Source organism: Panthera pardus, unplaced genomic scaffold (genome assembly GCF_024362965.1).
Source record: "Panthera pardus isolate Hobbes unplaced genomic scaffold, ASM2436296v1 HiC_scaffold_16, whole genome shotgun sequence".
Lineage (NCBI taxonomy): Eukaryota > Metazoa > Chordata > Mammalia > Carnivora > Felidae > Panthera > Panthera pardus.
Genome location: NW_026526721.1, coordinates 106,819,053 through 106,834,720, shown reverse-complemented (window position 1 = coordinate 106,834,720; position 15,668 = coordinate 106,819,053). Strand labels below are relative to the sequence as shown.

Genomic DNA, 15,668 nt, shown 5'->3' with positions numbered 1-15,668 from the left:
GGTAAGGGCAAGGGCCAAATAACTTGCCAAATCCCCTTGGTAGAGGAATATCTGGAATTCAGACATGACCTACAAGTCCACGTTTCTTTCATTCGAGAAATGGGACAAATGGCTACGAAGTCAGCCACACACAGCTACTCTAGGGAACATGAGGGGATCAGGGCCCATACAATGAATACTGCTCCCCTTCCAGTTTTCCCCGTGGGGGAAGTGAATTTTCCTTATCAAACCCCATGAACACTCTCTAGTTAAACTAGGCTCCCAGTATGCCTGGGATTTTAACATGAATCTTGGAAAACTCCGGTCTTTAAGAAAAAAGAACTTCACAGTTATCTATTACAGCCCATGTTAAGAAATGGCTCTTAGTACTGTGAATATTATTGTGAAATTATCTTGTTTTTGGAAACTTTCATGAGAGCTACCTTTAAGTTTTTAAATACGGCTTTGGATGCAGGTTATGGGCATTAATAATGCTGTTAATAACTGATGGTAACACTGACAATATTTAAAGCTATAAAGCAAAGTTAGAACTGCAGTTAAAAGATAATCTTTTTGATGATCACTATTTTAAAATGGAAAGGTGATGAAGAATTTCACTGGTCTTCCTTTAGGGTTAAGATACAGTCATAAAGGACAAACATTAACATTCTGTAACATGAAAGGACTTGTATTAAGAATCAGGATCATTAGGAAAAATAATTAATAACTTGTCTGCATTAAGACTTAGGGCTGTAGTGGGAAAAACAAGATAATGAGAGAACGTATACACAGGAAATACAAAAAGCTGTCAAAGGTACAAGCACTAATGGATTAAGATTGGCAACTGAAAGAAATACCTAGTGGATGAGGCAGCAGTCTAGTAACAGTTTAGCATAGCACATAATCTGGGTCCCCAGACTTCCAAATTTCACACTATGTAAAAAAAAAAAAAAGTTATCAAATCTGAATCTGGCCAAGTCTTGAGATCTACAAAGTTTACAATACAGGAGACAGAAAAATACATCCAGTGATTTCAGAGGGTTACAATGAGCAAACCCAGAATATGAAAATTTCCTTAAGACAAACGACCCAATTTTTTTAAATTGCAAGGGGAAAAGGATGGGAGTCTGTGATTAAAACCAACATAAAATAGATGAACCTTGCATGAATATCCCAGTTATGAAAACAAATCCTTAGAGATAGTAAGGAAAATCTGGATACTGACTGGGTAAACAAGGCATTGTTAATTTTTTAAGTATAAAAAAAGTATTTTGGTGATGTTCAAGTCCTTACCTTTTTTAGTCTGAAATGGTTGAGGATGAAATCAGTTGTCTGGTATTTTCTTACAAATAATAAGGGTGGGAAATAAAATGGTGAATTGGTAGGTATGAACAAGGTAGGCTGGCCATGAATTGATCATTATTTCTGGAGCTGAGAGATAGGTATTTTACTACATCTATTTGAATTTTCCCTTAATAAAAGTTCAAAAATTGGTACATTAAAAAAAAAAGTTTTTAAATTCAGGCAGAGCAGCATAAAGTGGTCAACTTCTTGACAAAAACCCAGAAAACTGACTCAGTAGTAGCACAAAGCAAAAATTAGGATGCATGGAAACAGACACCCTCACAAAGCCACCTCTAACATACAGCTCTCAGCCCACATGCAGGTGTTCTCTGCATCTTCCATCTTCACAAACCTCACCCGTGGTGGTCTTTCCAAACAAGGGTAAGGTAGGTAAAAATTTAAAAACTTGTAAAAATTCAAGATTAATTTTTTAAACAGGGCCTTTACGGACTTTTGTCTCTGCCTTTCTTCAGTGCATGTCTTTTAAAGAAAATAAATGGGTTTCCTGTTTGGATGTAGTTTAGGCTTGTAAGTTATTTAGCTCAGCAGTATGTATTACAAAATCCAATATAGAAAGAACGCTCATTAGTTCTTACAAATATATCTGATTTAAGTAGCACACCCAACATTTTAAAATCCAAATGAGTCTTCTCTCTTGCAGTGTAGTTGCCTTGTTTGGCTTTCTACTTTTTTCAGCCCTATTGCTCACCAATGGTGAATGTTGGTCTTTGGAATCATCTTGAGAAGCTGTTATTTTTTTTTAAAAACATCCTTAGTGGCAGTAAATCTTCATATCTTTGTGGGTATATTTGATTTCTTGAAACAAAAAAATTATTTAGAGCCAGGTCTAGTGGCCACGTAATCAAGTGTTAAAAAAAATTAATGCAAAACTTACTATAACTATAAAATAATGAAATCCTATATGGCCTTCTAAAATTTCTAAATTCACTTCCAAATTATTGGTAAAATAACTGTCAATATGCATATTAAAAATGTATTCATTTGGATGTAGGACTTCTGACTTTTTCAACAAAACTTGATTTACTTTAGGGTCAGATTTTACTTTTTTCAGCTAGCCAAGTCCGGGGGTCCTCATTTTATTATTCAATCCTCCTAGCCTAGATAAAATCTTCACTGTCTAAATTAAAGAAAACCTTTAATGTTTAACAGTTGGGTCTGATATACCATTATGTTAAAAGTTTTGCTTTGTTCTAGAGGACAGCTCACTTAAATGGTACCAGAAGCTTAAAGCAAATTTTAAGTACTATATATGTGCAAATAGGTTTCAACTTGAAGACTGGTTTAATGCTACAATAGAACATTTAATATTACACTGTTGCACAACTCCCATTGGTTTTTTTCCAAATGTAAAGGCAAAGACTTTTAGAATAGCTCTCAATGCAGGTAAGAACTGCATTTAAGAACCTTGAACTATATATATAGCTGATGGAGAAAAGGTTTTGTCAGAAAATCAGTACAGGCACTTTACTATTAAAATTTTTCTCTGTTTAATAATTTATTTAAATAAGATTATTTGAAGCAGTTTAGAAAAACAAGATTTGTATTTTATTTCCTTGTAAAAATCTTTACACATGCAGACAAACCAGTGTTAAGAAAGTATTCACCATCATTTAAACAAATAACCACTTAAATAGAACAGTGTCTGCAATTTTTATCTGTATAAAAATAAGATACATTTTTACAGAACTCACCTCCAGTTCTTATAGCAATAAACAATACACAACTATAAGTACAATTGAACCTGACCATGGTTTTCAATTAGATACTGCTAGGGCATTTTAATGTGCAAAAAAAACAAAACAAAACAAAAACAAAACAAAAACCCTAGAAACAACCAAAAAAACCCCCCAAACAAAAAAGAAACCCACAAAAACTTAAAAACAAAAAAACAAAAAACCCCAAAACAAAAAAAAAAAACACATAGTTTCTTTCCAAAAGAAAATGTCCTCAGTGTTTCTAGAGACCTAGAGGGCTTTAAGAAATCAAATCCTAATCAATTTCCTTTTAATGTTTTGATTATGAGTCCATACATCACACTGTAGATAGGCAAAACCAGGAACTGATGCAGGCTCAAAGGAAGAAAGTCAGCGCCTGTGCCTGCCATGTCCTGAGCGACTGCCACCATGGTGCTTGCCTTTATGGGACCTCTCAAAGGAGCGAGATCTTTCACGCCTGTCCCTATGATGTCCCCTTTCATGCCTGTGTTTCTTGGCAGCATCTGAGTGATCCCGAGACTTGCTCTGAGATCGAGAACGAGACTTTTTCCTTTTATGACCATGTCTATTTGAACTTTTTAAATCCTCTCTTGTATGCTTGGCCTTAAGGTGAGGAGAACCATGATTATGATGTCGTCTTGGACTTTCACTGTGACTGCGGGACCTGCTTCTTGATCTTGAGCTGTATGTTCCAGATCGGCTCCGCCTATTATTATAACTTAGACAATAAAAATTTGAGGTTTAGATTCAGTTTCTGCTGGGAACAGATTATTTTGATGGTGCTTTTAACAGGTTCAAAAAACAATATTGACCTGTAGCAGTACAGGCAGGACAGAAAACTTTCACTAAATTTACCCACCTCTCACCAGCTCCCGCTAGCCTGTATTATACAAATCTTAAATGTACCACATGTCTACATTCCAAAGAGAAAATTAGTAATTTTTGCAAAGTGTCCTAGATAGCTATGCTTTTTATTGAGTATCTCACACATGTTCAAAAGAGCCATTGAACAGACACAAGCAGCTAGCATTTTAATTACAAAGCCAGGGAAGATTCTTTGGCTCTGGTCAATTTGATTACTGGTTAATTAACAGTTAATAAAATATTAATATTCTCGAATTAAACTTAAACAAAAAGACTGTTTTCACATTATAGACAGGATATTATAGCCTTCCATAGCACTTTGTGGCCAGCCCCTACACTTCTTCAAAAAATGGGCAAAACCAGAACACAATGTTAAGTTACACTACCACAAAACGAAAAAGCCATGTATAGGCAGGGCAGATTTCCAAACTCACTTCTCATAATTTAGCTCATGTTAAAAAGACTAAATCTAGCCTAACTGTGAAAACATCCAACTATGTTCAATTTTCTTAAAACTCAGGAACGTTACTCCAAATAAGACTGCTTTCTCTATGAGAATATTTACTTACTGTCTTCTTGGAGTATGTGATCTAGAACGTGATCGTGTTCTTGATCTTGATCGACTTGCACTCCTGCTGTTTCTACTTCTCTTGCTGTCTTTTCTTACACTTAAAAAACAAACAAACAAACAAAAAAACCCCCACACCATTATTTCAGATACATGTTTAGTGTGTTAGAAATTAAACACATAAAAGAGTCCTTAGACTAGTTTTCTAATTCAAATATACTCTCACCCATTATAAGGGCTTTTGGAAGCCTGTTGTCTGTCCTCAGGTTCTTTCTTGACTGTCTTCACATTAACAGAGATTGGTGACTTCTCTTCAGCTTTCACTTCTCTTGGTGATGCTTAAAAACAACACAAAGACATGTTATCTATTGGATTTAATAGAGGGCCAAAAAGTTGTTTCTAAATGAAACTCAAGAGCACCATGCTTTCAAGTATTTGTCTATCATAAGAGAAAATGGTAACAGCTTCTTGCTTGCTAACATCATTGTTTCTATGCCACTGTTATATGCTAAAGCTTTCTAATAACTGCACATCTTCAGTGCCCAAATCATTTCAATTTTGAATATATCTTACATGGTTTGGAGGCTGGGGAAAATCCACCAAGGGTTGAAAGGGCTGGAGTTCCATCGGGATTCAATCCCTTTGCTTTTAATTTGGCTTCTTGTAAGGCTACTTTTCTTTTCTCTACTTCTTTTTCCAACAATTCATAGTTTGGCTGGTGGAAGAAAATGAAGTTAGTAGTTCTCCCTTATACTAGTTTAGACTCTTAACACTTAAAAAGTATTAACACAAACATAAGTAAACAGCTACCTTTTTTCTGGTATAAAGCCTAAGCGTTTCTATGCAAATTTCCTGGATTTCCTCTTCTGTAGTACCAAAAAGAAGAAACCAATGGGGACGAGTTGGTAATGGAATCTAAACCATAAAAACAGAATGGTTTAGGACAAATTTCAGTTTTTATTAGAACTGCTAACTCTTGTGATGTATCCTATAGCAGACTACAGGCTATATATACCTACCTGAAGAGCTCTAGCTGCAAGGTAGATGCAAGCACATGCTATAGTCTCTGGCTGGAACCGAACAAATACATTGGTTCGAAGACTGTCATTCATATAATTCCTGAAAAATATTTCAACCATAAGCTTTGTACATAAACAAACCAGTCCTTCCGAGGCTTACATAAAATTGGAGACTCAATCTACTTTATTCTTTTTTCTTCTCTTATTTATATTCATATCCTCATATTCTAGCATACAACAACTCTTAACTCAAAAATCAGTAAGAGATAAGAATTTAACACTGGAACCATTCTTCAGCTTTCCTAGATGTGACTAAAGTCCTTTAAAATAATTCCACATCATCCCAAATAGTACTTCTGTAGTTTTTATTTCTATGAAAAGCAATGCTTTGAAAGTCAATTTTCACATATCTAATTTCAGAAATGATAAACCACTCCAACAGTACTTCAAGCCATTAATTATTGACCATCTCTCCTTTATCCACAATGAAAAGCAGTGTCAACCAAGTTCTTTCAAAAACTCAAAATACTGTAACAGGGGTAAAAAGGCATTTTCAGTAAGCACTCACCAAATTGTATTAAGAAAACTAAGCTACTTCAGAAAATCTAGGTAGGGAAGTGAAGAGCAGTAAATATACAGAATAGCCTTGTTTACATACCTTTTTTGTGACTAAGTACAAACAAAAGCAATAAACTACTTCAGTTAATAAAGTGCTGGACTTTTTTATTAGTGAACCCTCCCCACAATATCCCTAAAGTATTAAAGAAATTTCACAAACTGTTTAAAAGGTTAAACTATTTTAAAAGGTTAGACTATTTCTTAAAAATCCTTATCCATGAAAACTGCTTAAATTTTCTATAGAGCATATATTAAAAATGTCATGCATTTTATAAAAGCAATTAGACTTATCTAATATTACTGATATTTACTGAGTCCTAAAGAAGCATGGCAGTCATTAAGTCCAGAACATGAAAATTACTTAAGTCCTGCACATCATCAACAGTCTTGAGAAAGTAGTTGTAGCTGGACCAAATTCCTTGTTTTACCTTAAAATAAACTAGCCCTCCAAGTCAAACATCTTCATGTCAAAAGTCCAAGTTCTACAGTACTTATGGCAATATTAACATCTCTTTTAAAAATGTAATTCTTTTAGTATTGCCTCAACAGTCCAGCAGCTATAATTCATCCAGAATGGGAATGGTGCCCATTTTAAGCTGCAAGTTGTACTTTCCCCTTTGGTAGACACCATGCTATACATACTAAAAATAGAAATCTAAGTCAAACTCCTAACGAAAAAAAATCATTTAATTCATAATGGCTGGACAACAAATCTATCAAAAATGAACTATTCATTTTGATAGTTACAGGTATACATTATATACACAGGCATGTTGAATAGTTACTTCTAGAAGCAAATATACAAATCCTTTTGACACCCCGACAGAACTAGAAGATGCTGCCAGATGGATATGGACCACTTCAGTGAATCTCGGATGAGAGCTTGCACTGGATTGGCTGGAGAGCAGGGCAGCCAATCAGGCCATCCTGAGGTCATGGGCTGAAGTGCAGAGGGCAGAGTTCTATGACTTACCATCATGGACTACCCTTTAATTAAAGAGTAGAAAAAAGAACAAAGTTAAATTGAGTTCTCCATTGAAAGCAATTAGTCAAGCCAAGAAAACAGGAAGCAGAAATAAGCATTATTTACCTTTTGGTTAAAAAACAAAAAAAACAAAAAGCACCAAAACAAACTCCTCTCATTATTTTGGAAAGGGAAAATGAAACTTACTTTATTTCTGCTTCTGTTTTCCTGGCTAGGAAAGAAATGTAAAAAAGCAACTTACCAGGCAGTTTGAACCAGGGTTTGATTACGTTCACATTCTAAGACTTGTAAATACATAACAATGATCTGAAGGACAAGGGAAAAAAACTCAATTTAGCAAATCAGTGGTTCTTTAAGAATACAGAGTTCAATGAATATAAGTAATTGAAATGTTAGGTGCAAGTTTTATCTCTTCTACAACTGCATAGATAATACAGACCAACCTATAACACACAGGCAGTCGGTGTGGGTTATTATGCCACTAGATTCCATAAAAATTAGAAGTATGATCCAAAATTGCACAGGAAAAATGAGCGAAATCAGTTAAAAAAAAAATACCTAATTTCTCCATGAACACTTTACTATGTGACAGGCACTGTGGTATGAGATTATTTCACTTAATTTCCCAGGGTACAATTCCACATGTCCAAAAATCCTACAGACTGTATGTTTTTAATGCTACACAATGCATATGATCATATTATGTAATACAGTGGATATTACAATTAAGTAATCAAACAGTATTTCTACAGTGAAGCTTATCACACTAAAGCGTGATAAATAAAAACTACATTATCAACAGTTTCACTACAGTTCAGGTTAAATCTTCCTGGACCTTTATTATCAATCTTTCTAATTTTACAATCTTGAATACGTAGCATCCGAGGAACAGGGATATTTGCCAAAGTCCAAGAGCTAATGGCAAAGACAAACTTCTCTCACAGATAGTCCTATCCCCAGAGCACCCATATGGTAACCAATGGGCTATTATGATGATCATATGTAAGCTAAGAGATACTGGAGAAATAAATATTCAGACAGCGAGCAGCCACTATGCTTTGAACATTTTACTGTGTGACAGCATTCCAGGTACTTTTGCACATGTATATTATTTCCTCTTTGGAATAAGGTTATTTCACAATCTGTTTTCTGGCTAGGGAAACTGGGTTAACCACAGAGGCAAAAACAACTTATCTATGCCCACACGATGAAGGGTGGAGATCTGAACCCAAGTCTTTTTGACTCCTACTTTCTGATAAATTTCAATAACCTGAAGGATGCTTTTTAAAAACCAAGGTTAACTCTCAAAAATAACAATATAAGTTCATGTAAGATGCAGTTTTAGAAAGACCCTAATACTTACGAATGTAATCTCTGCACTCTACAACTCACCTTATGGGGATGCTTGACATGAACACAAAATCCCAACTCCTTTAGCACCCTTCTCTCTGCCTTGATAACTTGATTTTTGGTGTTAATGTAGTTCTGATCAAGGATCAGGGGGCTTGGAGTCCTATAGTTTGTAAGAAATAAAATCAAAACTGTTTTGCACATCCAAAAAATTGTATTTGTGGCATCTCCATTTTCCCTTCCAACCAACTATTGGCAACAGAAACCAGCTTTTTAAACTCCTGCAAACAAGTTAAAGCATTAATCTTGTGCTGTCCAAGTTATGCTAATTAAACATACACTTTCTAAACTAGGTTTCTATAGGAACTAACTCAACCCTGTAGTGAAAAATTCATTCTAATACTTACATGTATCCTTTGTTGTTTTTTTCATGATTATCTTTTAGGTGTATATGTATACATAGACTTAAATTGTTGATTTATCATCACAAACCTCATTAGTCTCCACAGATTTTTTCCAGTGACAAAACTAATGTGTTATTGAAAATATTTACTATAAAGACTTCATAAGATTATACTGATTTAATTCATTTTCTAAACTATCAACTCTTGGCTAATTTATGGCCAAAGTATAAAGTGGGGGAAAAAATGGTAGGTAGCTAATTCAGATTCCCCTAAATGGACAATTTGCCTAAACAAATTTATTCTAAGAATCCGTCTCTGTTAAAGAAAATCTGAGCACTAAAATTTCAGCTCAATTACATAAATAAAAGATTCAAAACTAGAAGCGATCAATAAAAAACAGGCTTAAATTTGGTCTGAGTTGTAGTTACCAGGCAATACTCTTTAGAATGCAATTTAAAAGAGAAGGGAAGACCACGATGAGGGAATCAGAATACTCAAGGTCTCTGTGCCAGACTAAATTTTGATAGCTTCAAAGGTTATAATGCAGAAAGCTATGTATCAGTGGTTCAATGCTTAGGAAATAGCATTTTCAATTAAAAGACTATCTGATTTAAATTCAAAACTGGTTTCTTACGGAGAACTTGTGGACTTTCATTTCCCATTGTCCTTCATTTGACGTTTTTAGAGCCAATAAGAAATACATTTTCATTAAGACGTGATTATATGGTGTATATGTAGGGAGAGAACATTTAAAAATGTTTCCCCATACTGAATTCATTTCAGCCAAAAGATTCAAGAGTTTTTGCTCTGGCAGAACACATCTGGTTTTAAAAAAAGGTCATTCTGAATATTACCACTCACAACTCATTTTATCATGTACGCCAAATCCAGAAATATGTAAGATTGTATTTTAAATACATCCACTTGAATATTAGAAAACAATCTGAAATGAGCTACATTAACTACCCTGCAGTGACATATTATCTAAACATCTTTTCATTTTCCTTCCTTCATCCCATCTAAAATTACAGCAACAAGAATGCTTATTAGACTATTTCAAATTATTTGATAGTATATGATTTTTATCAAAATACACTAAACAAAAAAGTTGGTAAATCTGACAAGATGGAAACTAGCTTACTTAAATTAACAGTGCTGAAAATGGCCTTCACTCCGTTCGATTCCTATTATAGCTATGAGAAGTGTGAGGAATGAGGCCACCAACTGGACAGGGGACAGACTTCTAATATAAAAATATAACAACGAATCTACCTTATCAGGACAATAGGCTACAAGTTAAATACTCTTTGGGGAAAAAATTAACTTCAGAGCAATCAATGTACACATGAATATATAACCCAAAAATCTTAAGGTTTGTAATTTTTCAGGTTTTATCATTATTACAAGAAGTTTGGAAAAAAGTCAAATCCACACCTCCGACTCTCATAACCAGTTATTTGATGGCCCTCCTTCAACAGGTATCAGGACGTAGAATATCCCCAGTTTTATAGTGGCCTGCCACTAACTCTTTACTCCCTGCAATTCAGACTGTAAACCGCACCATTAAAATCCTAAAAATAAATTTATAAAAGTAGTTTTGTCTCATTTCCCCCTATTTTATGTTGATCAAACTAATCTATACCTCTTACTAAGCTTGCTTTAACAGCTGCCTTCAAATTGTGTTAAAACTCACTTTTCCTGCAATTAACCAACTACACACTTGTCTCAATAATGGCTATTATCTGATCCCCAAATCAGGCTTATTCATTAATTGAATTAAATGAATTAATTCATTAAATGAATTGTTACTTTCCATCTATTCTGCCACAATCTTTACTTTCCTTTTTTCGTATGTCAAAGTCCCAACACCAAAACCAATTAAGGAAACCAAACCCATTATTTAGTGTAATTCAACTATATACTCAAATTTTTGCTTAGGCCTTCTACTAGTGGTTTTGGAAGGTATCTTTGTAGATATATAATCTGACACTTTCATTTTGTTAAAAACTGGTTTTAAATCAAGAAAGGCTCAATGAGCATGTAATTTACAACTACCGTAAAAGGATTATTTTGTATCAGAAATAGAAAAATGTTTCCGTAGGTCAGCAATAAGAAAAGATTAAAGGAAACTGTCTAAGCAGGTGGTTTCCTTACTTACAGTAACAATTTATCAATTAGTACTGTCTATGGCAGCAAGCACATAAAGTTGAATTGAAGCTTGCTAGAATTTCTTCATCTTGAATTAAGTAAACTTTCCTTTCCAGTAAGTTTCAGGAGGTGACATTCTAAATCTCTTTAAAAAAAAAAAATTACCTATTCAGAGAAAAAATAATTTTCATCATCAACAAACTAAACTCTACCTCCCCTGCTTTTTTATCAGATTTTTAAAATTAAATTTACATGAAAAGAAAAATTTTCAAATTTTAGTCTTAATAGGAAATCTTGGGCTTTGGTCACTGGAAGTTTATTTCGTCTCTGAGAATAACAATTTTTCCTTTAGCATGATTTAGTTGAAATACGACTTAACAAAAAAAAAGAAAAAAAATTCAAACAGGATATCCAAACATGGTTAGTCTCACTTGTGTGGTACAAGCACCTAGAAAATTTGGACTTAGTTCTTCGAGAGACTACACTAAAATGAGATTTAGTTTATGAGGAGCCAGATTGTTGTTCAATATACAGAAAGTTGTAACGCCTACTCCAAGGGAATATTCCTCCTCTAGCAGTGTTTAAGCCAGCTGAAGGCCACTACCTTTACAACCACCGAAATAAACTGAGGGAGGTTGGACTAAATGACAAGACCACTTAAGACTTCCAGTTCTTGTCTATGATCTATATACCTGCTGAAAATACCACACCATATTCACCAATGAATGGTTGCATCAGTCTGAATATTTGTCTTTAGGCAAGCATTCAGGTATACATGTGGGCTCCTTAAAATTACAGAAAATGCTTAATTGTCTGGAAATATGCTGCATCTCAAAAACAAATTAAAATCGGAAACTAATGAAATGAAAAAGCAATTTTCTCTTTCAATTCAGCCATTTATTCTGACCTTAGAGGCAATTATGAAACTACAGAAAAATTGAAGGGGGGAGGGAGAAATAATCCAGGACAGGGCTTGGGCATTGATACTTTCTAAAAGCTTCTCTGGTGATTCTAATGTGTAACCAGGACTGAAAAACAATGACCTAAAGGCTACAAAAATGATGCGTCCTCTGTCATTACCAAGATCAGACTACAACTTAAAGCTATGCATAAACCAGATTAAAACAGCATCATTAAACTGATATACTATTTATCTAAAATGGAATACCAATACTTTCTAATGGCACTACTCTAGATAAAAACACACCAAGCTATAGTTTCTAATAACTTGGACAGCAAAGACAAAAGCTTATAACAAGAAACAGGAGTTTTTCTAAATGGTTCACCAGTGGCCAACCTGTTAGTCCCCGATTCCAGTGACCTATTCTCAGAGCACTGGCTTCTCCTTGGGGATTTTCGATACTTCACTCACTGTTGCCATGACGACAGCTTCATCTCTATGTACCACTCCACATCACCCAGGCTTTGGTAAATGTAGCTGGTCGCTGTATAGTCGGTTGCAAGGGAAAAAAGAGTTGAAGTTAATAACATATACAAGTTACGTGTCTGAGTAAACTTGTAATATGCATAGAAACACTTTTACATCCTGCTTTAAAAAAAAGGCTTCCATGCAATTAACAACTCCTTTTAAATTTCATGCTATAATCAGACTTGTAAGATTGAGACAAAGTCAATTTCTCTGTAATAATGACCAAAAACACACTATTACATCAGGCGCAACAGTCAGGTGAGATGTTTTAAATTCCAAAGTTTGTATAGTTAAGAAGACCTACTCTGACCTCAAGGAAGAATACTCTAAGTCTCATAGAAAAAGTTCAAAGTAGATAATCATTGTTAAGTTACAATACAACAGTTGGCTCAATGGTTCAAAGAATACAGACCGAAAACTCCTTTAGGCAAACACTGAATCCTCGGATTAAAAGCCTTTTAATTACTGTCAATTTGTTTTAAACACCCTGAAGAATCCACTAAATATCTAAAAACAAATTTTAGCTCAGACCACACTAAATACCAATTTGATATCTTCCCAATTTCCAGGGATTCCTCACCAAGAAGCTAAAGGATAGTTTAAAATAAAATATCAGTCTGTCCCTGGACGTGGTTAGGGTAAATGAGAAAAGATGGAGGAAAAAAGAACGTAAGAAAACTGAAAAAATGCTGTGGAAACTATCTGGGTAGCAATGGCTCAGACTTTCTAACTAAAGGTTACTTTACTATGTCTCTGGATAGTTCCATTACTGACAACTTATAGATTCAGCCAATAAAGCCCACGCATGTAGGATACTAATTTGGCACTGACACCCAACCCCAACAACTTAAAATCCTTTTAAAACTAACTTCCTTTCAAACTCAGTACAAGTTTATCTAACATCACCACAATTTCTTAAGAAGTGAACACAGAACTAATCTATGCCAAGTGTATCCTTCTGCAGGATGTACTAGAAGTCACCTCTAGATGCAGGAAGCCTGCAACTAAAACTTTTTGCACTGCCTCTCACGAACCCATAGGTCCACACAAAGTGTTGTCACGTAGCCACAAAATCTCCAAGACACTATTTGGTTTCTATTTTCTTCTTACAAGATCAAATAAAAACGGTCCTTATCTAAATGTAACCCAATAGTTATTTCTCTACCCCACTCACTGATACTGTATCTGACCAAAACAAAATACCTGTGTAATCCCTTTGACTTCAAACTTCAACCTTTATCCTGCAGTCCTTTCAGATCCGGTATTATGCGATATATCGTAGTTCAATGTTGAGAAGTATTCTAACAAAAGCCAACCTCAATTGATAAAGAATTAACTGGGACTTCGCGTAGAAAAACATGATCTACACAAAACTTTGCCACAATATTAACTTGAACTGCAGTGTTTACACTTCCAACCTTCAGTCTTCCAAGAGGGGAGGGAGGAAAATAACTTACAGAATACACTCACACTTGAGCCAAACGTATTCCCTTTCTTGTTTAATCTTAAACCACAGGACTGGCTTCACAGCACTGTTAGGATTGTCCATAAATGCAACTGCCTCTACAAACTTTAGATAGCTGGTTAATTGTGTTTTTTTTTTCAAATTAATTTAAGTATTAGTTAGCTCCTATGTGAATTTTAACACCTAAATTAAAGCCGGTTTTCCTTTGCATCAGTTTTGAGAAGAAAGAATGTTTTGAGTTGATGATTGGTGCACAATGCAGTAGCAGCAAGAAACACTGTGTTCAATAATGCCAATCTTACCTTTTTCCTCTTAACTGGCGTAGGTGGTGAAATACATTAATCACATCTCTTATTCTTCTAGGTGCTTCTTCAATTTTTGATGCAAGATTAATACAAGCCATGGCAACAATCTGAAAGAACCCATAATCCAATAAAAAAATTGTTAGACTACAACACTATCAAATAGGAAAGCCTCTTTCAAAGTCTAAACAACTTATTCTGATGGGAGAATTTCAGGACACAACTGGGACTTTTGGTGAAATAGAGTACGATGCACATTTCTACTCCCCATAGGCATACCAGATACGCTGGTACTATGCTTTTTTTTTTATGCTTAACTAATCTTAATTGAATTTGATTGAAAATTGTGATTTTTGATGACAGCACATGGGCTCAAGAGAAGCTTTATAGTTTTAAAACACATTCCAAAAGTCTACTTCTCGTGGGTGAGAACTAGGTACAAAGGCCTAAACTAACCACTCCCTTTTTAGAAAAGCTGGGTGGAGACACTACCCCCTCCTCCTCGTTTCCGGATGAAGAAATCCTTTTTCACCCGCCCCCGCAGCTCTTACCTCGAAACTGTGTTTGACGAAAGACTTGGAGTAGAAAAAACGATGAAACAACACCTGCCCCGTTGCCATCGCCACCTGCAGACAAGAGAGAAGAACGGAAGCGCAGGGGTCAGGCGGGCCCGCACCAGGCGCCGCCGCCATTTTGTGCCGCCGCTCTCTCCCCCTCCCCCTCCCGCCGCGAACTGTTCGCTGCCGGGTCCTCCTTTCGCCTCGGCGCCCTCCCACCCTCGACCCGCCCGGGATCCGGCCGGGACCTGTGGCTGGAGAGCCCGAGGAGGCATCCCCACCCTGCCGAGACACACTGGTACCGGGATGCAGCGGAAGGGACAGCGGGGAGAAGCGCGCTGGGCCGGCCCGGGGCCGAAGCACTGACCTGCGGCAACCGGAGGAGAATGCCGGCGGCTTGGATGAGCTCGCAGCCCAGGATGCGCAAGTCGGTCTCGCTGGGCAGGTCGAGCCCGTCCTGCATAGACGGGGTAGGGGAGAGCCGCTCCTCCGGAATCAGCGAGTGGTCGATGGTGAGCGAAACTTCCGAGTACAGGCGGTCGCCGATCAGGATCCCTCCCGTCGTAGTCGTCGTCGTGGTCGTCGTCCCGGAGCTAGAGCCGCCCGCACTCGGGGCGGCCGACGAGGCGGCGGCGGCAGCGGTCGCGGTCGGGTGAGGCCCGGACGCCATAGTCTCAGCGAGCTGCACGCACGCCCAACGCAGCCGGAACCCGGAGCGAGACTAACCAGCGTCCTCGGCGCGACGGATATTCCCGTGACCGCCTGATTCTGGGCCGCTTCACGCAGCGTGCGCTTCCGCCCTGACGTCACCACGCCCGGCTGGTGCGCGCCAACTAGTCCCTTCAGGCCTCGCCTAGGCCTGCGCCGCCCGAGAGCAGAGGCCGGAGTGAGGAGTGCCGC

General features: G+C 36.7%; 1 protein-coding gene across 2 annotated transcripts; it reads right to left on the bottom strand.

Annotated features, from left to right (window-relative positions):
- Positions 1–2,866: 2,866 nt before the first annotated feature.
- On the bottom strand, positions 2,867–15,438 carry CCNL1 (cyclin L1). 2 transcript variants are annotated; one of them, XM_019440315.2, is made up of 11 exons: positions 15,136–15,438; positions 14,763–14,837; positions 14,212–14,321; positions 8,506–8,626; positions 7,355–7,419; positions 5,511–5,610; positions 5,302–5,406; positions 5,065–5,206; positions 4,718–4,829; positions 4,493–4,591; positions 2,867–3,777 (listed from the first exon to the last, which is right to left on the bottom strand). In XM_019440315.2, the coding sequence occupies exons 1-11, from the start codon at positions 15,436–15,438 to the stop codon at positions 3,429–3,431; spliced, it is 1,581 nt and encodes a 526-aa protein (XP_019295860.1). In that variant the 3' UTR covers positions 2,867–3,428. The 2 variants fall into 2 exon arrangements, with proteins under 2 accessions (XP_019295860.1, XP_019295873.2); XM_019440328.2 differs by lacking the exons at positions 2,867–3,777; positions 4,493–4,591; positions 4,718–4,829; ... (1 more) ...; positions 5,302–5,406; positions 5,511–5,610 and adding an exon at positions 5,862–7,115.
- Positions 15,439–15,668: the final 230 nt, after the last annotated feature.